Source organism: Lupinus angustifolius, chromosome LG08 (assembly GCF_001865875.1).
Source record: "Lupinus angustifolius cultivar Tanjil chromosome LG08, LupAngTanjil_v1.0, whole genome shotgun sequence".
Classification (NCBI taxonomy): domain Eukaryota; kingdom Viridiplantae; phylum Streptophyta; class Magnoliopsida; order Fabales; family Fabaceae; genus Lupinus; species Lupinus angustifolius.
In genome coordinates, this window is record NC_032016.1 from 10,061,075 (window position 1) to 10,084,352 (window position 23,278).

The 23,278-nt window shown below is 34.5% G+C and overlaps 4 protein-coding genes and 1 pseudogene across 4 annotated transcripts; 2 read left to right on the forward strand and 3 right to left on the reverse strand.

The window, feature by feature from the left end:
- On the reverse strand, positions 4,075–6,101 carry LOC109354652 (annotated as a pseudogene).
- LOC109354646 (subtilisin-like protease SBT1.3) lies at positions 6,363–9,044 on the reverse strand. The gene has a single exon (XM_019597285.1). It carries the CDS (start codon positions 8,957–8,959, stop codon positions 6,608–6,610), a length of 2,352 nt encoding a protein of 783 aa, XP_019452830.1. The 5' UTR covers positions 8,960–9,044; the 3' UTR covers positions 6,363–6,607.
- LOC109354649 (alpha-L-fucosidase 1-like) lies at positions 10,494–12,524 on the forward strand. The gene is made up of 3 exons (XM_019597287.1): positions 10,494–11,070; positions 11,163–11,402; positions 11,772–12,524. Exons 1-3 carry the CDS (start codon positions 10,529–10,531, stop codon positions 12,445–12,447), a joined length of 1,458 nt encoding a protein of 485 aa, XP_019452832.1. The 5' UTR covers positions 10,494–10,528; the 3' UTR covers positions 12,448–12,524.
- LOC109353487 (LRR receptor-like serine/threonine-protein kinase ERL1) lies at positions 14,168–20,159 on the forward strand. Its single transcript, XM_019595787.1, has 27 exons — positions 14,168–14,297; positions 14,395–14,533; positions 14,643–14,714; positions 14,803–14,874; positions 14,988–15,059; positions 15,149–15,220; positions 15,397–15,468; positions 15,572–15,643; positions 15,746–15,817; positions 15,904–15,972; positions 16,105–16,176; positions 16,301–16,372; positions 16,448–16,519; positions 16,603–16,674; positions 16,755–16,826; positions 16,941–17,012; positions 17,093–17,164; positions 17,247–17,318; positions 17,425–17,496; positions 17,586–17,657; positions 17,762–17,833; positions 17,934–18,005; positions 18,083–18,156; positions 18,248–18,379; positions 18,482–18,820; positions 18,990–19,357; positions 19,592–20,159. Exons 1-27 carry the CDS (start codon positions 14,213–14,215, stop codon positions 19,955–19,957), a joined length of 2,940 nt encoding a protein of 979 aa, XP_019451332.1. The 5' UTR covers positions 14,168–14,212; the 3' UTR covers positions 19,958–20,159.
- LOC109353488 lies at positions 20,260–21,832 on the reverse strand. The gene is made up of 2 exons (XM_019595788.1): positions 20,910–21,832; positions 20,260–20,591 (listed from the first exon to the last, which is right to left on the reverse strand). Exons 1-2 carry the CDS (start codon positions 21,624–21,626, stop codon positions 20,484–20,486), a joined length of 825 nt encoding a protein of 274 aa, XP_019451333.1. The 5' UTR covers positions 21,627–21,832; the 3' UTR covers positions 20,260–20,483.

Here is a 23,278-nt window from a genome sequence, read left to right on the forward strand (position 1 = left end):
TTCGAAGAGAGCTGAAGGAATTCATTTCATTGTTATTATTAGTGCTGAGTAGTATATGTTGGTAGATGCAGTTGTTGATTGACCTTGTCTATTTGTTGCCTTCTCATATCCACTCTTTTGAGGTTTCTCTTCTTATTTCCATCATGGTAATCATTTTAGTGTTGATTTTGGTGTTATAGGAAAAAGATATGTTGTCTGACACCTGTCCTATGTTGTGTTTCAGACTATGTTTTAGATCCTGTCTTAAACTATGTCCTAGACTAATGGAAATAAATTATTTCAATTAAAAATATTTATTAATTTTTTTATTTTTGCTTTAATATCTTTGGTTTAGGATATGGTTTGAGACACTATTTAAGACAAGATATATGTATCCCTCTATATTACTATTTACGAGCAAGACATTATATACCCATAATTGTATACCTTTTCTATGTGGTGTCCTTCTTATTTATTATACATGCATACATAATTATTTTCTTGCACCTATTTAATTGCATATATTGTGTGAAAATATATTTTTTTCGGTTAAATATTTAGGTTGTCTTTTTAAGAAAAATGTACAACTTTCTTATAAATAGTTGAAATTTTCCCCAAAATTATAAAAAATATTTGTTCATGCCGTAAAAAAAGTTTGTGATAGAGTCAAAGTGATTATAAATGTATAACTTTTAAACGTTGATGCATCATTCAATTTAATATATGGATGATAAAAACAAAGTAATATATGGATGTGACAATGTAATTAGTTTTATAATTATTTTGTACATTGTTAAACTCCTTTAAGAGATAAAATACCTGAGAATATAAATTAATAAATAAATTTTGGAGTCACATTTTTAAGGACAACACTAATATTTAAGAAAGGGGTATGTTTTAATTTTTTAAAAAGATTATAACATGAATTTTAATTGTCAAGCTCTCTTTCATCATCCACCACTAACTTTTGATTTTTTAACATGTGTAATGATAAGTAAATACAAATCTCATTCGATGCTTCCGAACATTATTATTTCAAGATATTGAACCTTTTTTTGTTAATATTAATCAATGTTGACACTCCTCATGAGAAAAAATAATTGTTTTCCACAATCTTATTCCTGTTGAAACTAGATTATTAAAAATATAAATTACTGAAATTGATGGCTTATAAAATATAGTATGCAGATGCTCTGTTATGATACTTAAAAGATAAAAGGGTAAGATAATAAAGAGGACATGTGCAAAGTGCAATGTATACATCACTTTTTGAACTGCATATGATAAGAAGTTGAATATGCTCAGAGAATCATATTCTATTTGGTTCTTACTGCATGGAAGTTTGAGATTGCAATCTAGCCGAAGATTACAACGTATACTTTTTAATTTGAGAATATAATATGATCAATCTAAATATTTATATACCGTCAATACTAAATATATTATCCTGATTTTATTCATATTATTTTTTGAAAAATTAACAATGATTAAATATAAATGATATAATGATAACGTATAAATTTCTTAAAAGGTGATGTTGCATGAACATGTGAACTTTAATGCAAGGCTTTTTACCTTTTCTTTTTTAAACAAAATCAAGAGTTGAAAATGAAAATGAACCCCACAGTTTTGTTTTTGGTTGTGAAACTCAATTATAAAAAAACAAATCACTTCCAAGTTTCAGATGTTCAAGAACTTGCATTCAAAAGCTAGAGTTATATATACATATATGCAAAAGTATTTCTTCTTAATTTTCAATATTTTAACTAACGTGAATGCTGTATTGTATAACATAAAGTGTTACTATAGTTCTGGTGGGAATGCAAGCGGGAAAATGAAAAATAGAAGAAAACAATAAATAGTTAATAATTGATAGGAAAGATGTGTATTTAAGTATGTCTGATCAAAAATGGTGAAAACAGGAAAAGAGATTGAGACTAGAGATGGGTGGTTGTGTCCAATTTAATGATGTTTATACTGTTTACAGTAACACTTGGTTCCCTTATAGATCTGTTTTCTTTCTGCATGTCCTTCAATGGTTTGTGATCTATGTTCATCCATTTTGGTATGCAATGCACCACTCGATTCTTCACCTAACCTCTATTATGTTATGTTATGCTATAGTCCTTTTCTTCAGCTCACACTAACCACTAGTCTAATTAAACTACTATTTCTGCTTAAGTAAATCAAATCAAAGATAGTAAACAAAAACAAATATAACGAATTAAGTAGCATAATTGTTCCATTCTAAGGGTGTAGTATCATTTATCAACTATATTCACAACATGAACTGAACTTTACTCAGATGATGATTGTGGATTCAATAATAATGAGTCATCGATTGGGAGAAAAGGGTCGCATTGGAAAAGCTGACAGCTCCTTTAACATATATAGTAAAAGAGAAAAGAGAGTGCTAATGACCAATTTTTTTGTCAGTACTTTAATAGTCAGAACCCAGACAAGAAAAAAGGTGGGGTGGGGAATCTTTACAAATTTTAAGAAAACAGAAATTGTAACATCATTTGGCAAATTATGGTTTGATTCAATTGAAGTTGAGAAATGCTACTTTTATAATCTTCACAAAGTGTTCATGATGTTATTTTAAAAGTATTGAAAATACACTTTTAAAGTAGCTGATTAATGATAATATCATAACTCAAGGGTAAGTTAAATTGATAAAGATTATCTCAGAAGGGCAACTTGTAACATAAATTCACCTATTATGAAATAAAACAACTCTGAAGGAGGGAATGAGCTAGTACAATTTTTAGAGGTACTATTGTAAAAAAAAGTCCTCCTAATTTCTAAACAGTGACTCTGCTACTAAAAGTAGATGTACTATCAAATAACTCTATAAACAGGGACTCTGCTATTGCAAGTAGAGGCATTATGGTTGCAGGTGCAGGTGCAGGCTGATACTGAGTCACTTAGATTTTAATAGGGTACTTGTTACCAGACCATTTTAATTGCAGGAATCAAAGTAGAAATAAGGAGTAGATTCTTCTGAGAAACCAAACTAAATGGAAAATTTTGATGACATAAAAGGCTTGTCCCACCACCTCTTAGTCCTTGGCAGAATAGCAGAGCCATTTTGAGTACTTGTTGTCGTTTACTTCCTTCTTCATTGTAGATCCCACAACACTTCCAATCATATAAAGATGCTGGCTCACCATGAAAATGCCACCTACTATTTCTGCTTCATCATAAATGCTTCTAAAGCCCACTATCTCGGTTTCAACTTTCAATACAATATTTGCTATGCAAGAAAAATGCCTTGAAATATAATATACACATATGGCATATATGAGAATGATTAACTTCTGTTACTTGAAGGTTTGAACTTTACAGTCATAAACTGAATAGTTTCAATTCATAAAACGTTTACCTTCTATCCTCATTTCCTCTGGGTCTTCTCAGTGACACAATATACCCTTAAGTTAATCCTATATTTCGTTGCCATATTTTGTTTCACGCGTCTATACTTCTTTTCCAAAAAAGAGAGTATGTTTATCTGTTATTTTGAATTTGTTCAGTATACTAGAACTCTATTGTTTCCACATTCAGAATTTGATGAAACAGAGACTACCGTTTTTCTTAGTGAAGATTCATAGAGTATTGAATGAACTGATGAATATTCATGGATCTCATCATAGGGGTGATAATAACACACCAATTAAAAGTGACGGTGCATTCTGTTCACTACAAAAGCAGAATGGCTAGAAAGGTTCAGTCGATGATCTTTAAGATTCAGACAAATGCAGTGTACTTAATAATAACTCAGTTCCGAAATCTGTCTAACTCAATTGAAAACTATGGTTGGTTCATATCTTTCTCAATCTTACGACCTATCAATGCTGTTTGCTTTAAATTAGTTAGAACGGGTAGAAAGATCCATCGTGCTAATGAACAGGAGTTTGGGTATGGTATAAGCATTGTTCAAGTGCAATGTAGGAGGCAGCTAAATAGGTAATACAGGTAAAGAAAAGGACAAGAGTAGGGGATTTTGTCCTAAAGGCTTCGTGGAGGAGGAACCCAAAAAAACTACTTATCACTTCAAAACAGAGAAAGAAAAAAATAGATGTAGCGGCTCTCCTAATCAGAAGGGAAAATCTAACTCAACTTGATTTAGTCTTGCCTTAAAGTAGAATTCACAAGTTTGTGCTAGCAAACACAAGACTGAAAGTCAGCCATTATGTGTCAACCAACTCTCACAACTGGGGGAAAACAAAATTTACATGTTAATGTGTAACAAAATGAACGGGGACTGAAAGATACACCCTGCATAGAGAATATGAAGTTATGGACATCTCGCCCAAAACATATTTACTGCAGTAATATGTTATGAGTACTCTTATGTTCTGCCATCTACATCAAAGCCAGCACCAGTTCAGCCAGGACCTGAAGATTTACCCTTGGGCAGGGCACTAACCCTTTCCTTTTGATTGGAGGTTGACTTTCTTCTTATTTATTCCTTCACCTTCATTAGGAGGCTGCTGATTAGGTCCATTCACCACAACTTTCTGACCATTACTTTGGTTGGCAACACTCTTGGCTGATCCTCCACTGGATTCCGTTGCATTGTTGGGAACAGAGGAGTTGTCTTTGGTACCATCCTGAGAAGACTTTGTTGGTCCCCCATCCTAACATAATTGAAGTGCATGATTTTAGCATTTATGGGCATAATACAAAATGCATTTGCAAGAGCATGTATAAAGGGTCAAGCACCATATATATAAAGACTTTCAATGTAGAGTCAACAATATGGAGGGGCTTTGTGGGAGGGTGACAACATTTACAGTAGAGAAGTTAGGAAGCCTCTTAGGACATTTAGTTAGGAGTTCCAATGAAGGTTCAGTCATTATGGCATGGGCTCTGGGATGGTTGTTTATAGTAACAACATTTAACTACATGAATCTAGTAATGATGAATGCATTGAGAAAAACATACACATTAAAGATTAGTTGATGCACGACTTGGATTCATATCTTCCAAACGTCTTTTTAATTCCTCCAGCCGAGAAAACTGAGCACTACTGCTCTCTTGCACCTATAAAATATTGTTAGTATAAACAACCAGCTAAAAAGTACTACATCATATCTTCCTCTAATAATCTATTTACCAGATTGCTCACGTCTCCACATAGCTTCTGCTTTATTGCCTCTTCATTCTTCACAGCGTTTGATGCTGATTCCCAAGCCTTCAGCACAAACAGTCAAGATATCAATTACATTTAAAGAGGTACTCAGCAACAGTGATTTATAAATTATAATTTCGTATACCACATCTCCCACACTCATCCATATAAATAACGTTCTAGACAGTATAGAGTTATTTGGCATCCATAATGATTTAGTGTGTTCAACTTCATAATTTGAAATAAGACTGAGAGACGATTAAAATAAAAAGTAAAAGAATAACTGATCAATTCATATACATATACATTTGTTGTTTACACAGATCATGGTTGAGAAATCTTATTTTTAATAAATAAAGTCTTTCTCTTTTCATAATACACAGAGAAATAGAAAGAGGGAAACTATTCAGGTAATAGTAAGCAATACTTGCGTTTATTTGCCACAGTTAAATGAGTTCTTGTTCAATATTATACGTGACTTGTTTACTAAAATGCTTAAAAAATGTCATCTCAAATTTATGTGGCCAATCCATTACTGAGTAAGAATAAATGACAATGCAATGATTTCACTTTTAACTCTAGAAGCTTATTGCGCACTACTGAATGTTATTGATATGATGAAAGTAGAAGTATATTAGGATAAGCTACCTTCCGTGCCTGTTCTTCCTTTAGCTTGGTGACACGAATTTTGTCTGTTGAAACCTCGATTTTCTTTCTCAAAAGTTCAAGTGCTTAAAGTATGCATCATGTATAAAAGTAAAGCAAAGTCAATTGACTATAACAGCAAGGGAAAAACAAGGATTTGCAACAATGATATATATATATATATATATGAACCTGCTTTCCTTGCAACAAGAATAAGAAGTAATGAGAAGAGTTGAGAAGAGGAAGAGAAGAGAGAATGGGGAAATACCTTTTCGGTGTAAGTGATGACGGAACCTTCTCTCGGAATTCCATCGGCTCCGATCTCAGCCACAACCGAATCCATTTCTACTCGATACTCCCCAATCAAATTTATTCTAATTATTTTATGCTTTCAAAATTCAAATAATATAACTTCATAATCGTACCGCTCTTTTTTCTTTCTTTTCCAACTTTAAAAATTAATTCATTTTAAATATAACAACCATATTATACCCTGATCATGTCTTTTATGGCAACATTCAAGCACCATAAACATTCATAATAACTATTAACCATTCCATATTTGAGAATGAAGCATATAAAATGCATTTTGCTCACTACTTTAAGCAGCCTCGAACTTCAAATTGCATTTGAGACTATGAGTTACATAAATGGAGGGAGTGATAGTAATTGAGTTGTAAGGTAGATTAAGAGGCATACAAAACAAGATCATTATTAGAAGCAAGCAAATCAAGCATTTCATCATTTCATCATTTCATGTAATAAAAATGCTTACACTTGTAGTACACAAAATTTGCTTATTACAAAAAAGACAGAGATAGATAAACATGTAACTAGTCCTAGTGAAGTTCATATTGGTGCCATATATGTTATCACTATTGGGCTTCTAACCTTGTGCACACCATCCTTCCATACTAGGCCTCCAAATTCAGGTTCTGCTGGCCTAGATTTCGAAGTGAAGATAATCTTGTAAGATAGTTTCTGGTATTTTCTAGTGAAATTCAATGTGTCTGGCACAACTTTGAGATAAGCACCTTTGAATGGTGAAACAATAACATGGTATTTGGAAACAGGAGGGCCAACATTAGTGGCAGTTCTGTGAATGGTGAAAGATGAAATGGATTTTTTGTCTGGAAACACTACTGATATAGCAGGGTAGTTCAAATCAGCAGGACTTGCAAGAGAGTGGTTACAAGTTCTGTTTGAATATTTGCCAAAAACTGCTAATTGTGTTGGAGTTAGTTTCTGTGTACACAGGAAGTCAAAGTAATCCTTTGGGTCAATGTCATAGACTAAACCTGGATCAAGAGCTCTTGTAGGGTTAATGTGGCCAGCACCATGATCATAAGGAGTTGAAGATCCAGCAGTAGAAGCATCCCTAAGAGGCTTGATGGTATTGTCATGAACATAAGCTGTTGTCATCAAAGCAGATTTTATAGCAGCTGGACTCCATTCTGGATGCTTAGACTTGAGCAATGCTGCAATGCCACTTACATGTGGACATGACATTGAAGTTCCAGAAAGTATATTGAACTTAACTCTCCTATTATCTGTTGGTAAACTTGATGGACCAATGACTCCACTCCAACCAGCAAGAATGTTCACACCAGGAGCAACCACATCAGGCTTCAGAATCTCAAGGGTGAGAAAATTAGGCCCTCTTGATGAAAATGCTGCTACTACAGGAGAAGGTCTAATTCCCAACCTTGTTTTCAAAAAAGCTAGAGAAGCAGTAGCTTTTTTATTTGTCAACACATAATTTTTGAGTTCTTTACCTTCTTTCTCTCCTATTGCAACTGCTGGAATGAGGTGACAATCAGCAACAAGCTCTTCTCCATTAGCTGCAGTGTTTGTAAGAATCATTCCTGCTCCTCCAGCATTTTTCACCACCTGACCCTTCTGCACCCTTGGACTAATACCTCTATCACAAATCACAATCTTTCCTGAGACTTTTTTTGGATCTAAAGTCCCTTCCAAGCACAAAGATCTTGGATCAGGGCTGGTGGAAGTACTTCCCATGTATATCAAAGGATATTGTTTCTTAAATGATAACATGTTTTTCCCTTTATAGAGTGAGACTCCAGTGACCTTTGTTCCATTCCCAAGCTTAACATATGCAGGAAAATCCCTATCCATTGTGCTGGCTCCAACTGTGGTGATCCAAGGTGACACATTTGTGAGGCTCGCAGGGTCAGGTCCTGCATTTCCAGCTGAGCATGAAACAAAAACACCCTTCTCCATTGCTCCAAATGCAGCCACAGATAAACTATCATGGTAATAAGAGGAGACTCCACCACCTAAGGAAATGGACAAAACATTCACTCCATCAGCTACAGCTTTATCAACAGCTGATAGAATATCTGAGCTGAAGCATCCACCAGTCCAGCACACTTTATAAGCTGCAATTCTTGCACCTGGTGCCATTCCTCTTGCTGTGCCATTAGCATAGCCTTGAAGGTTAGCACCATGCACTGGAGATCCAGCAACAGTAGCTGCAGTGTGAGTGCCATGACCATCTTGATCTCTTGCAGATTTGTAGTCTGTTTGCTCATCAAATTTGCCTGTTGCTGCTTCATATCCACGGTAGAATATCCTTGCCCCTACAATCTTCTTATTGCAGTGGTTTTTTCTGAAGCCTCTTCCAGTTTCACATGCACCTTTCCAGTGAGAAGGTACTGCTCTCAAACCTGTGTCATTGAAGCTTTCACTCTCTGGCCAAATCCCAGTGTCTAACACTCCAACTATAACATCATGGTCAACTAATTTTTCTGACCAGATTTTATTAGTGCTATGATGATGCAGTGCTTCAAGACCAAGGAAAGTAGGACTTCTTGTTGTGTGTAACTCATACTTTGTTTCAGGGAATATGGCCACAACACCTTCTGATGATTCTAGCTTCTCAGCTTCTTCTTGGCTCAATTTGGCAGCCAATCCATGAAAAGCAGTTTGGTAGGTGTAGATTATTCTCTCTTCTTTGTCCATCTCAGATTCTAATGATTTGGAAAGTACTGATTGAACTTTTGATGAATACCATTCAAGGTGATTAGAGAAGGTGTTTGGCATTGCTAACTTGTCCATTTGAATGATATAAGTCTTCTTAACAAGTTCAGCATTTGAAGTTAAGACTACTATACTCAAGAGAAGAAAGCTTGTTAGCATGCAACTCATCTTTTCCATTGGAGTGATTGGAATCTTAGACATTACTTTAACATGCTAGCTAGAAAGAAGGAAAGTAATTGATTTTTGAAGATGCTTGAAATATTTAAGATAGAGACTATGCCATCACAAATGCACAGGCAATAAATATAAGAATAGGGAGTTAAAAGTGCTGCTCAGTGGTCGGTGAAAGAATTTAATATGGCTATGATTCATAACTTCTCTTGGTTCAAGTTATCTGCACTGTAAGAACAATATTTAGTTGATATTTTTCTCAGGCCAAGTAACTTTGTTAGTGGTATATAAAAAACATTTATATGCACTTTCCAACAAGTAGCATCATGTGAGATTAAGGAAGAAGTATCATATGTTCCAAAAAATCGTATTTCTTCCTATCTTTATCTAATCAAATTACATCAATTAATATAATTTTATTTTTTTATATAATTGAATGATACATTATAATTGGTGGGATACTGTCGGGGATACAATCCGAGACAGTGCAATCAAGTAACTGCATGTGGTAAATCTGATTAAAAGCGCATGATAGTAAAAAATGTCACTGTACACATAGATGACAAATATCTGATGATGATGGGCCACACTTTCACAGAATGCATGTAATGCATCTGAGCACCGCTAAGCTCAGGTTCCCAAAATGGTGAATTATTCATTCCACACACTCACTATTTGACTATTTCACCCTACAAAACTACTTTTATTACCTTTACACACTTTACATTCATACACTTGTTCCTCTACAAATTCTCATCTAACTGCATCTTTTCTCACCTTATTATCTTTCTTATTACGGTCCATTTATATGAAAACGAATAGTTTACATCTAGATTAATATAATTAATTGTTTGCATGTGAAAAAATAACTTGGTAATCCTAAAAACGACTATGTGAGTTTAATCATAACTAACACACTTTTACATTAAGTACATACATTATTTAAAATTAAAAAATGATTGTACAATGGTAGTGGTCCTGTAAAGTTAGAGTTAAGAGAACATAAATGTAGTAATGAATATTGAATAGGTTACGTAGAGATGAAGTTGTTGGCATATGATAAATGGTCCAAATAAGCCAACCAAGCTGTTTCATTCATTATGATCTATAGTACCACGCAATTTTGTTACATAAAAATAAGATAGTGTAAGTAGTGGTAATTAATGTGGATATATCACATTACAATTAACAAAACAAAAGCAGAAGCAAAGTGCATCTTTAGTGCCGGCCATTATGAAAAGCTTAGCTGAACATCAAAAGAAGAATCTACCCATTTAGGAATGGTAACGGGGCGGGTCGGAGGATGGGTACCAATGGATGCAATCAGCCCATGGGCCTTTGTTGGAGTCTCCACTTGACCACAGAGTAGGTGGTCCCACATGGTGTTGAGAAGCAGGAATGAATCCGTGATGAGTGATTAATAAGGAATCTATTATATGAATATGATAATGAGAATGAGACAAGTATAGAAACCAAACAAAAAGCCATTTACAATTTTAACATTTAATCTCTTCCTTTATTACCATATACTATATAGTAATCATATCCTATCATTCATAAATATAAGAACCAATAGTATTATTATTATCATCATCAATTATGGCTAGCCTACTATGCTTTTCTTCTTTGTTATTAGTTACTCTATTCTTCCAAATCAGCTTTTGTATAGTTGAGCAATTACCAACACCACCATTGCCACTTCTCCCTCTCCCAACATATTCACAATTGAAATGGCAACAAAGGGAAATCATAATGTTCCTCCATTTTGGTGTCAACACTTTCACTGACAGAGAATGGGGCACTGGCCATGAAAAACCATCCATTTTCAACCCTTCTGCTCTCAACACAACTCAATGGGCCACTGTAGCAGCAGATGCACAAATATCATTGATGATATTAACTGCAAAACACCATGATGGGTTTTGTCTCTGGCCTTCTAACTACACTCTTCATTCTGTTGTTAGCAGCCCTTGGAAAAGTGGTAAAGGTGATGTTGTTCAAGAGTTTGTCAATGCAGCTTCTGCACAAGGTATAGATGCTGGTATTTACCTTTCACCATGGGATAAATATGAACCTAGATATGGCCATGATGTTGCTTACAATGAATACTATTTAGCTCAATTGCAAGAGCTTCTCAATAAGTGAGTTCATTCATGATTCACCTTCTATTATTCTCTTTTTTCTTAAAAATATGAATCATTGATTGACCTTTATTTTGTTACATACTTGTTAGGTATGAAAATGTAAGAGAAATTTGGTTTGATGGAGCAAAGGATCCAAAAGCAGAAAACGTGTCATATTACTTTTCAGATTGGTTTTCTATGGTGAAGGAGTTGCAGAGTTCTATAAATATATTCTCTGATGCTGGTCCTGATGTTAGATGGGTTGGAGATGAAACAGGAAGTGCAGGGAACACATGTTGGTCTACCATTAATCGAACCTCTCTCTCAATTGGAAGCCCAGACATTACTGCGTAACTTCTCTACTAGAACAAAAAAATTCCTACTTTTTTCATTTTCTTATTACATTTTATGGAGATATTCAATTCAATGTTTATAGAGTAATTATTACTGACAAGGTACAAAAGATGAGGTTAACAATAATAATAATAAGGTACAATAGCATGTGTGCATGCTTTTCTTAGTGGGTTCCTGTCACAATTACTAGTGGTAGTGGTAGTGGGTTCTAAATCAGCAAGGAAAAAACTGTCCATGATATGAAATGTGTAGATTACAAAACTGAGTTGTCATAATGCTAGTAAATGATGCATTAACTTACACTGTTTATAGATTTAACACTCATAACATATATTCATAGCCTTTGCACTCATATTGCAATGCAGGTATCTAAATACTGGTGATCCAAGAGGGGTAGATTGGGTACCAGCAGAGTGTGATGTTTCTATCAGAAAGGGGTGGTTTTGGCATAAATCAGAGTCACCAAAAAAGCTAAGTGAGCTGCTTGATATTTATTACAACTCTGTAGGGAAAAATTGTTTGTTACTTCTAAATGTGCCTCCTAATTCATCTGGCCTTATATCTGATACTGATGCTAATAGGTTGAAAGAATTTAGAAGTTCAATTAACACAATTTTCCATAAGAATCTAGCTGAAAGTTGTTACATTAATGTAAGTAGCCAAAGAGGAGATTTTGGACCAGAAAAGATGTTGGATAGTGACCACTTGTGGTCATATTGGGCCCCCAAGGAACATGATAATGAAAAGGAGCATTGGATTGAAATATGGGGTAAGGATGGGAATATAAGATTCAATGTGATAAGAATACAAGAAGCAATTGGACTTGGTCAAAGGATCAAAGAGCATGAAATTTATGTGGATCATAAACTTGTTATCAAAGGAACAACAGTGGGTTATAAGAGACTTCACAGGCTTGATGGAGATGAGGTGCATGCACATGTTGTGAGGATCAGAATCAGAGAAGCAAGAGGAGTCCCTCTTATTTCTTCTATTGGTTTGCATTTTGATCCTTTCTGGCACTCAACCTTTACAATGGCCTGAAAACCAAAATTTTGTAGAAAGGGACCATATTTATTCATCTTGTAAAGGAGTCAAATAAAAATATGGTACTTTGAATACATTTTCATGCTTTGTATGGTCTTACTAAACATGAAGTTGTAAATCCATTTTGGTTGATGGGCTTTATAGCTTAAAAATGTGATCCAATATGTAACATCCTTTTGGCAAGGGTGTGTCTTTAACTAAGACTATCATTTAGTTTTTTCAAAATGTACACGGTTGGCATGGGTATTAGTGCTTAAGAAAGTGTGAAAATAATAATCTTCTACAATCTACACCACATTATTATACATTGAATCTATTAATTTATAATGATGTAGTACTTTCTATTCTAGTCTCTGCTTCTCTTGGGCCCCAATGTATGAGTTCTATGAAATATTTAATATGTGGGCATCATTGAACCTATCATATATAGTTTCACGTCACATTATATTATTGTTATTATATATGAACATCCTCATAGGCTCATATATATGCACAAGGGTTCACGGGTCATATGATGGCTACAATCAATTATCAATCACATCCTCTTTATGTCTCTCAACCACAACAAATAACACTATTAACTCACATGTGTAATAAGAGAAATATTTGTAAAGGAATTTTATAACATAATGTATTAATTGATTGTATATAATAGTTAGTCCTTTTTATAATATGTCTTTAATTATATTACATGGATGAAGAAGGATACTCATTATTATTTATTTTTATAAAAAGTATTATAACATCAAATAAAATATATATACATCATTTAATATTGTGGTATGTTGTGTAAGTAAGAGAGGGAGCCATGACAGAGTCACGGCAGGCGGTCGTACAGTGATGACGGCGGAGAACAGGCGGATATTGTGCCGGCAGAATCCCCTTTTGATATTCTCGCTCTGAGTTATGACTTTATTTTTAGCCATAGCCCATAGGCCATAGATAGGTGTTTATATATTCTCCTTATTATTTTATTATCTTCGATGTATAATTGAATTAGTTATGTGTTGCATCCAACTATATTTTGTAAGCAACTCTATTTGCGGAACACATCATTTATAACATGTAATTATAATGGATGTTTAAGTAGCAGAATAAATGGTTATGTGTTGCATTCAAATATATCTACTTGCATTCAAATAAATGGTTATGTGTTATAATGGATGTTTATAACATATATTTTCAAAATATTTCTATTTGGGGAACACTTCATTCATATAATGAAGGTGAGGTAGATAGTACATAGTAGATAGTGGCATTACATAACTGCATGGAAAACACTTTTGAGCACATTATTATATTATAATGATGTAATGGAAAGAAATGAAATAATAATAGAATTGAAGAGAGAAGATTATAAAAAGAAGAAAAGAGATGAGAGTGTATTATTTAAGAGGAAAAAGAGGGAACATGGTCAGCTTTATACATTGCCAAACCTGTTTTATCGCTGCATGCACCTTCACCACCTTATTATATATTGCTAAAATATGAAGAGAATTGAATCTAATTTAGCTAATTTATCATTCATAAAGTAATATGTTATTTGGAATTGTATTGATTGGTTGTTGCAATATTAATATGTTTTGATATTTTTCATTTTTGTCTCTCTCTCTCTCTCTCTCTTCATAACGCACCGTCTCTTGTTCTCTGTATCCACCTTACACTTCACGCCTTTCTCATTCTCACTCTCTCACTCATCTCTTTCTCATTCTCATTCACATTCTCATTCTCTTTCTCATTCTCATTCACATTCTCATTCACAATGGAAGATGGTGAGTTGTTTATGCCAATGGTGCTACTCCTCCTCTTGCTTCTCTCTCCATTTGCTTCACCACTCACTCAACAAGGTACCTCTCTCTCTCTCTCTCTCTCTCTCTCGGGTATATACAGAGAGGATTGATACGTTAAATTAAAGTGATTTGTTTGAATGCACATATTAAATAGGAGAAGCATTGATGAAGATGAAGAGTAGCTTCAGCAATATAGCAGATGCTGTGCTTCATTGGGATGACGTTCACAATAATGACTTCTGCTCTTGGCTTGGAGTTTACTGTCATAATCTCACTTTCACTGTTCTTTCTCTGTCTGTTCTTTCTTCTTATCCTTTACCTCACTTATTTCTCTTTCATTACCTTATGCTCTTTGCATTTCTATCCATCTTAGCTTCTCTTTTTATATCATATATGTTATAGGAATCTATCAAGGATGAATCTTGCTGGAGAGATATCACCGGCCATTGCTGATTTACCAAACTTGCAATCCCTGTATGTATTTATTGTATTTGGTTATTATTTTATTCAACCTTATTATCTCTGTAAATTTTGATTTGATTCTGAACTATGTTATTGATAGGGACCTATCAGGGAATAAACTAACTGGTCAAATCCCTGATGAAATTGGAAACTGTGCTCAACTTGTTCATTTGTATGAAACTCACTCTAGTCTGATGTGCATGTTTTCTTTGTCTTACTGTGCTGTAGTTTTTTCCTGTGTATGACACATATGCTGATACACATTACTGTTTCATTGAATTGAAGGGATTTGTCTGAGAATCAGCTATTCGGTGATATACCTTTTTCCATATCAAAGCTGCAGCACCTTGAGTTTTTGTAAGTTTTTTAACCACAAGAAATGGCATTCAATGTGCCCTGTTGTTTTTAACTTGGGTATGAGTCCTAAGTTGAGCTGGTGAATGCAGGAACGTAAAGAATAATCAGTTGACTGGTCCCATCCCCTCAATTTTAACCCAAATTCCAAATCTCAAGACTCTGTAAGTTTTGCTTTTGTCATCATCTGAGTTTCGTTAGTCTTGTAGCCATGTTTGTGACAATGTATTCAAATGTGATGAAACTGGTAGTTATTTAGTTATCAGTTATGTATTAGTTTTTCACTATTGCTTAGGCTGCTCAGAAATATATTCTAATTACACTTTTGTCTTCTTTAAAGTGATCTTGCTCGAAATAGGCTCACTGGAGACATACCAAGACTACTCTATTGGAATGAAGTGCTACAGTACTTGTGAGTTTTGACTTTACTTTGTTTAATTAACTTCTAAACACGGATATTTTTTAATAGTTTATTATTCTAAACATGGTTTTAATCTGCTTTTACAATGATTCAGAGGGTTGAGAGGGAACATGTTGACTGGAACATTGTCCCCAGATATGTGTCAATTAACTGGTTTGTGGTATTTGTGAGTATTCCATCACTGAGGTCTCTCTTCAGTTCTTTGTTACACATTTTCCTGCTGTTTCCAATCTTGTTGTTTTGTTCTGTTTTTTGCATGTATTCCCAGTGACGTGAGAGGCAATAATTTGACTGGAAGCATACCTGAGAGTATTGGGAACTGTACAAGTTTTGAAATCTTGTACGTTTTATTATGTAGTGTTTTCATTAATTATTTGCATAATTATCACATTTGTCCACATTGTCATTGTTTTGTTCTATTTTCAGGGACATATCATACAATCAGATAACAGGGGAGATCCCATATAATATTGGATTTCTGCAAGTGGCAACTTTGTGAGTAATTTGGCTGTGTTTTGTTATATTGCTAACTTTGTCTTAATTGTGATTCATTCAGTTTGTGTCTTCTATCTCTTCAATACTAAAAAGAGAAGTGTCAGCTCAATAATCATTATTTTTAATGCATAGGTCACTTCAAGGAAATAGACTAACAGGGAAGATTCCCGACGTGATTGGTTTAATGCAAGCCCTTGCTATTTTGTAAGTGTTCTAATCAAATAATCAGTGTGAAGATCATATGGTCACATTTCTCTTTAGATTGCATTTCCGGATATTATTAATGAATTGGCTGATGAAATTTGTTTTTGACTGTATTTTCTTGCAGGGATTTGAGTGAGAACCAGCTGGTTGGACCCATCCCTCCAATACTTGGAAATTTGTCATTTACTGGCAAGCTGTATGTTTAATTCCAACACAATTAGAGCTCATGTTAATTATTGCTTCTTACTTGAGTTAACTCTTTGATATTTAGGTATCTTCATGGAAACATGCTTAGTGGCCCAATACCCCCAGAACTTGGGAATATGTCTAAACTGAGCTACTTGTGAGAGGATGTCCAAACTTCTTTTTATTATCCCTTCCTTGTTTTCTTAAAATATGTAATAACGACAAGAATTTGTTATTCAGGCAATTGAATGATAATCAACTAGTGGGTAGTATTCCTAATGAAATTGGGATGCTTGAACATCTCTTTGAATTGTGAGTTTGTCACTCCATCACATAGTTAAGGCATTTGTTATTGCCAGTATTGTTAATACGCATCTCTTTCTATTGTTCAGGAATCTTGCAAATAATCATCTTGAAGGGTCAATTCCTCATAACATAAGCTCCTGCACTGCCTTAAATCAGTTGTAAGATTTCTAAATACTACTACACACATGTCATGTTGACCTTTTTAGAACTTTCAGTTGTTTTTAATACCTTAGCAAGTAATATTTGTCCATTCATCTGTTTATATTTTGCAGCAATGTTCATGGTAATCAATTAAGTGGTTCCATTCCTTTGAGCTTCCGCAACCTTCAGAGTCTAACCTACTTGTATGTGATGGCAGCATACACTTCTTTCTTCCTATTTCTGCTATATTTCTTTCCTATTAATTATTCTTTTTGATATATAGAAATCTTTCTGCAAACAAATTCAAAGGGTTTATACCTATAGAGTTAGGCCATATTGTAAATCTGGATACACTGTAAGTTCTGTTAATCTTAATTACATATCTGGCATGATGATTTAAATGTCTGCTGAACTTTTTGTTTATATTTTTGCTTCAGTGATCTATCAAGCAATAATTTTTCTGGCCATGTCCCAGCATCTGTTGGATTTCTGGAGCATCTCTTGACCCTGTAAGATGAATATGCAATTGAATCATTTGGTTGTACCTCATACAGGAATTTCTTAACCCTTATCTGGAATAATATATTCATTCATTATGATATTATTTGTATGCAGGAATTTTAGCCATAACCACCTTGACGGTCCCTTGCCTGCTGAATTTGGTAATCTTAAAAGCATACAGATCATGTAAGTTCTATGTAAGTTAAAGTTAAGTCTTATTATATTGTCTATCCTTTTGGTTATACTGTTGCCTAGTGTTTTGATTTTGCTTCTAGTGATATGTCATTCAACAATCTGTCGAATAGCATTCCTCCAGAGTTTGGTCAGTTGCAGAACCTTATGCATCTGTAAGTTAATTATACCATCGAGTATTCTCACTCCTTGATGTTTTCAATGATCACTTTCTTAACAATATGTTCATTAACATGTCTTTACTGTAACAAAATGCTAGGATTTTGAACAACAATGATCTGCATGGTGAGGTTCCAGATCAGCTAACCAACTGTTTCAGTCTTCTCTCCTTGTATGTATTCCTGACAGCTAGCTGGTTGTTTCCCTTCTGTTACTTTCTCTTCAGTAATGTTTCTGAACTAACCCAATGCATTGTGTTTGTCATTTCTTAGGAACTTTTCTTACAACAACCTTTCTGGAGTTGTTCCTTCTATGAAGAACTTCTCATGGTTTTCAGCTGACAGGTACGGTAGGAAAACTTCAGATATTTTTTGTTTTCAACTTTTATATATCAAGGATTTGTAACCTGTTATTATTGCAGCTTCTTTGGGAATCCTTTGTTATGTGGGAATTGGTTAGGATCAATATGTCATCCTTACATACCGAGATCCAGACGTATGTGACACCCATTTGAAAAGTTTTTTTCCAGACAACTTTGCTTCTAATTAAATGTAATGAGTAACTTTTGTAAATAATTTGTGTTCAGAGACTTTTTCAAGGGTTGCATTTGTTTGCCTCACGCTTGGAATCATCTTGTTGTTGGCCATGGTAATTGTTGCCATCTATAGATACAGCCAGTCAAAGCTATTGATGAACGGGTCAAGCAAAAGTGGCCAAGGCATGTTGAATATTAGAGTAGCTCATATGATAGTAATTGCATTTTTTGGTTTAGCCTGAATTCTCACATTATGTTTGTTATTTGTTCGTCCTCCCTTTTCAGGGCCTCCTCAACTTGTAATTCTTCACATGGATATGGCTATCCACACCTTAGAAGATATATTTAGAAATACTGAGAATCTCAGTGAGAAATATGCTGTAGGGTATGGTGCCTCTAGTACTGTATACAAGTGTGTTTTGAAGAATTCTCGACCTATTGCAGTTAAGCGATTGTACAATCAGCATGCACACAATTTAAAGGAGTTTGAGGTGGAACTTGTCACAGTTGGCAGCATCAGACATAGAAATCTTGTCACCTTGTATGGCTATGCCCTTACACCCTTTGGGAATCTCCTTTTCTATGATTATATGGCAAATGGCTCTTTGTGGGATCTTCTTCATGGTAAATTTGCTTAACTTTAAGAAGTTTGTTATTATCTTTGACAAGATACATGTAATTATTAATGTGAAGAAAGTGTTAAATACAAACTTGAATTGGGTGTTGTGGACATTTTATGTACAAACTTGAATTTGCTTGCATGTTTTTGCGCATAAATTGTCCTCTCTAATAGGTCCCTCAAAAGTGAAACTTGATTGGGAAACACGGTTGAAAATTGCTGTTGGGGCTGCTGAAGGTCTTGCTTATCTCCATCATGACTGCAACCCTCGAATTGTCCACCGGGATGTGAAGTCTTCGAACATCCTGCTGGATGAGAACTTTGAGGCCCACCTCTCCGATTTTGGCACTGCTAAATGCATCTCAACAACAAGAACTCACACATCAACTTATGTTCTTGGAACGATAGGCTATATTGACCCTGAGTATGCCCGAACTTCAAGGTTGAACGAAAAGTCAGATGTATATAGCTTTGGTATTGTTCTGCTAGAGCTACTTACTGGGAAGAAAGCAGTGGACAATGACTCTAACTTGCATCAGTTGGTATGTTTAACATCTACATTCTAAGGTTTTTATCAATCCTCACATGTCCACCCTATCATGCATGTGTCATGACTCACGTGTACGCCTTTTCAGCTTTCTTTGTGTTTAGTATGTCTTCTATGATATGCTAAGTTTATTATGAACAGCACCATTGCTTACTTGCATTAATTCTCTTCAGTTACTGATATTATGTAACGAGTCACTAAAACTTTGACCATGTTTATGAATTATCAGATATTGTCCAAGGCTGATAACAACACTGTAATGGAGGCTGTTGATCCTGAAGTATCAGTTACCTGCATTGATATGGCCCATGTTAAGAAGACATTTCAGCTTGCTCTACTTTGCACAAAAAGAAACCCTTCTGAGAGGCCAACCATGTACGAGGTTGCCAGGGTTCTGGTATCACTACTCCCTGCACCCCCTCCTAAAATCCATGCCCCTCCTACAAGGACATATGATTATAAGCATTTTGTGATGAAGAAGGGACAAAACAAATACCCTAAAATGGAAGGGATACAGCCTGAGCAGGATAACACTTCATCTGATGCTCAATGGTTTGTTCGGTTTGGGGATGTTATATCCAAGAACTCTCTCTAATTGTAACCACGGTAGAAGTATTGATAGGGTGGTGATAGAAAAGAAAACTAGTTGTGTTTTTTGGCTAGATTGTGCTTTTTGTTTAAGAAAAAACCTTGACAAATAGATGTCTAAAGTAGTTTGACGAGAACAGAGCTTAAAAGGAAGCTTCTATATTACCTTTTACTAGCAATTATGCTTAATAGAATTCCATGATTTGTTTTACCATATATTTTATATTTGGCTGTTTACTTTATCATGCACCATATAAAGCATTACACTAATTGGTTTAGCCATATAAATAGGTGTTCACTTTTTAAATATCTTGAGAATAGGGAAAATTTTATAATGCTCGAGTATATTTGTGTTCAAATCACACACACTATACAATCAAAACAGGAATCCATAATTTGCAGCACTTATCTATTGCAATTAAATTGAAAGAAGAATTTAAAATCTTTAAGCAGTCAGGCATTTAAGCATGGAGAAATCTTGAACTTATGATGAAGTACTAGTTCACTCTTTGCCCTTGCTTCTATCATCCTTCTTAGGCTAGTTTCAGTCTTGGGAAATATTTCCTCTTGATCAGTCCCTCAATCATATTGCTGTTAGTTACAAAGCTGCAGCATCCAAAAGCTTCATTTATTTTCATTTTCTGCACGTTTCAGAGTACACGTTTGTTTCAAATGCACTTTTGTGCCAGAGAATATAAGAATATGAAAAAAATGAATCTATTTAGACACGAGTTTCATAAGCTTAATGCCTGGTCAATAATCTTAATTGGAAATAAGATTAGCATGTTTCTTATTTTGAAGGTAGTCCTAGGAGCAAGTGCACGAGAGTTGCTTACCTTGTTTGCTAAATTATGCATGTGTATCTAAATTAGTGCATGAAGTTCCTATAAATAAATGCATCTTCAGGTACTACAGGATGGCAGTATTATATATCTACAACAAAATTGGGTTACTATTACCTTTGGTGGATCCCATTTTTGAAAGGCTTTCCTTCTGTTGCTCCTTCTTCTACTCATCATAATCAGCTCTTCAAGTGTTGGTGGCCTCCTAACCATGTCACTGATATTATTATCTTCAGGACTTTGTTCTTTTGGAATTGAAGATACCACCTTTTCTGAATGTACATCCCTTTTAGTTTTAGGTATATATAATGGAAAAAGTGATTCCAAGAAAGAAACACCAACTGGACTTGATATGCCTGTTGCATAGCTGCTTGTGCTACTGTCTGTCTCTGAGGATGTTGGAGACAAAGGTGTTTGTAGTTGGTCACAGCTATAATTACAAAATGAATTTCCATTCACTGGAATGGCATTGGAAACTTTTGCTGATAGTTCAAGACAATTTGCAAGTCCCATGGTAGAGTTTATACTTTGACTCTCATCACTGCTGCTATAGTTGAAGGCAACAGAGTTTCCTGAAGAGGATGCAACATGAATGAGCATTGCATGTGGTTTTAGAGGCACAGAGAAATGATAATTAGGAAGGGGTGTTCCTGGCTTTTCTTCCCAAACAAAGGGCACTGAGGCAATTTGTTTGAGTGGAGTTTTAGGAAAGTGGGTAACTGAAGGCTCCACCTCTGGCTTCCAATCTTTCTTAGGAATGCCAGGTTTTACTTCCCAAAGAAATGGAACTGAAGGTGCTTCCCTAACATGTTTCTTTCTTAATGTTTCATTCATTTTTCATTGCTATGGTGTGTTTGCATAAGCTCATCTTATAATGCAGGCATAACAGTATAGTATTCCTTTTTTTCTTTCCTGCCAACTTTTGTTAACTGTACCATTTATGCTACTACAGATTAGGCATACCTACCCTCCACCTGCAATTTATCAACCACATTCTTATTATGGAGATGTTATTGTATACTTTGTGAGTATTACATTATTTCAATCAAATTGTAATACGTGCCATCTATAACCATGCAATTCTTTGGATAAAAAGTTGTCAAATTAAATTGAAGCAGTTAATTTCTTTTCCTGAAATATGGTCTAGGAATATTTTAGAATTTGTAGTTATGATGGAGCAAGTAGAGTTGGAGTATTGCGCTACAAAGTTTTGAAACCATAGAAAGATGAGAGCTTAGGTAATGAACGTATTGTAGTTACTACCTAATCCAAAGAACTAATACTTGAAGGAACAATGAAGTGTGGTTATGAATTAAATAATTGGATTGTGATGTTGGGCAATAAAAAAGAGTGAACTTTTCATTGTCACATGCCTATTAAGCACAAATAGTCACATGCCTTTTAACATTATGTTTGGTGTTCTTCCTTATTGCACACTTGGTGGCAGAGGTTTAGTGTTATATACGGCTTTGGACACACTTGATGGATGTGATGTGACCCAAATGAGACACCTAAAAGGAAGAATCTGTCACAGTTGAAAAATAAGTGTTCTTCGTTGAGGCCTTCATATTAATATATTATCACATAAAAGATTTATCAGCCCATTCACTTTTGGACCCAAATGAGACACCTAAAAAGAAGAATCTCTCACTTTTTATGCACAAAATTAACGAGGGAAGATAATAATATGGTGAACAATAAACAAACATGGTTGTTAAAAAGAAAGTTAAAGTGAAAGTAAAGTGGCGTTGCTTTTGAATAAATGAATGAATGAATGAGAACGTTTATGGTGGCTTGTGATACCGACATAAGCTATATTGGGCTCAAAGTTGGAAAGAATGCAGCAATTAATGGAATCTGGTTCTACAGTTACATATTCTTGCCTCTTGGGATCAGTGTAAATATTCTCTGTATTTTAATGTTAAAACAAAACTAGACTCTGCTAAGTTCATAATAAAATTAGTGATAGTTTGAAATGTAGTTTAAATATGATTATACATGCATATTGTCAAATATGAAATGGATGATCCTTCTTAAATATCACATGCATATTTTATTAAATAAAAGCTAACTTGTACTACCAAACAGGTGTGAGATTAAATACCAAAATAGACGAAACAAATGAATATCAAAGGTTATCAGCATATGTAACTTACCTTTTTAATTTTTTCTATAAAACATGAAACCTTTCTTTTTCTTCCCCTGTCAGCTACTTTGAACAATTCAAAATTCATGAAAAGCAGAGATAATGTGAGAGAGCAGAATAATACTGCATCCTTACATTTTTTTGTTGTCCTTGTTTTTGATAATTACATGCATCTTTACGTTTTAATTTATCTAAAAATTAAAGTGTTGTATAAGCATAAGATGAGTGTTGTGCTATTATTATCCCAACTAAGAAGGTTGAGAGTTGAGACAAAAAGGTAATTAGAAGTTGAAAGAATTGTGACAGACCCATCATGAATTGAATTACAGGCGTGCTTTGC

Coding starts and splice junctions, on each gene's coding strand:
- LOC109354646 (XM_019597285.1), bottom strand. CDS start 8,959: ATGTCTAAGATTCCAATCACTCCAATGGAAAAGATGAGTTGCATGCTA.
- LOC109354649 (XM_019597287.1), top strand. CDS start 10,529: ATGGCTAGCCTACTATGCTTTTCTTCTTTGTTATTAGTTACTCTATTC. Junction 11,071..11,162: donor TTGCAAGAGCTTCTCAATAA/GTGAGTTCATTC, acceptor CATACTTGTTAG/GTATGAAAATGTAAGAGAAA. Junction 11,403..11,771: donor GGAAGCCCAGACATTACTGC/GTAACTTCTCTA, acceptor ATTGCAATGCAG/GTATCTAAATACTGGTGATC.
- LOC109353487 (XM_019595787.1), top strand. CDS start 14,213: ATGGAAGATGGTGAGTTGTTTATGCCAATGGTGCTACTCCTCCTCTTG. Junction 14,298..14,394: donor TTCACCACTCACTCAACAAG/GTACCTCTCTCT, acceptor CATATTAAATAG/GAGAAGCATTGATGAAGATG. Junction 15,818..15,903: donor TGTACAAGTTTTGAAATCTT/GTACGTTTTATT, acceptor TTCTATTTTCAG/GGACATATCATACAATCAGA.
- LOC109353488 (XM_019595788.1), bottom strand. CDS start 21,626: ATGAATGAAACATTAAGAAAGAAACATGTTAGGGAAGCACCTTCAGTT. Junction 20,592..20,909: donor AAAAATGGGATCCACCAAAG/GTAATAGTAACC, acceptor TGAAACGTGCAG/AAAATGAAAATAAATGAAGC.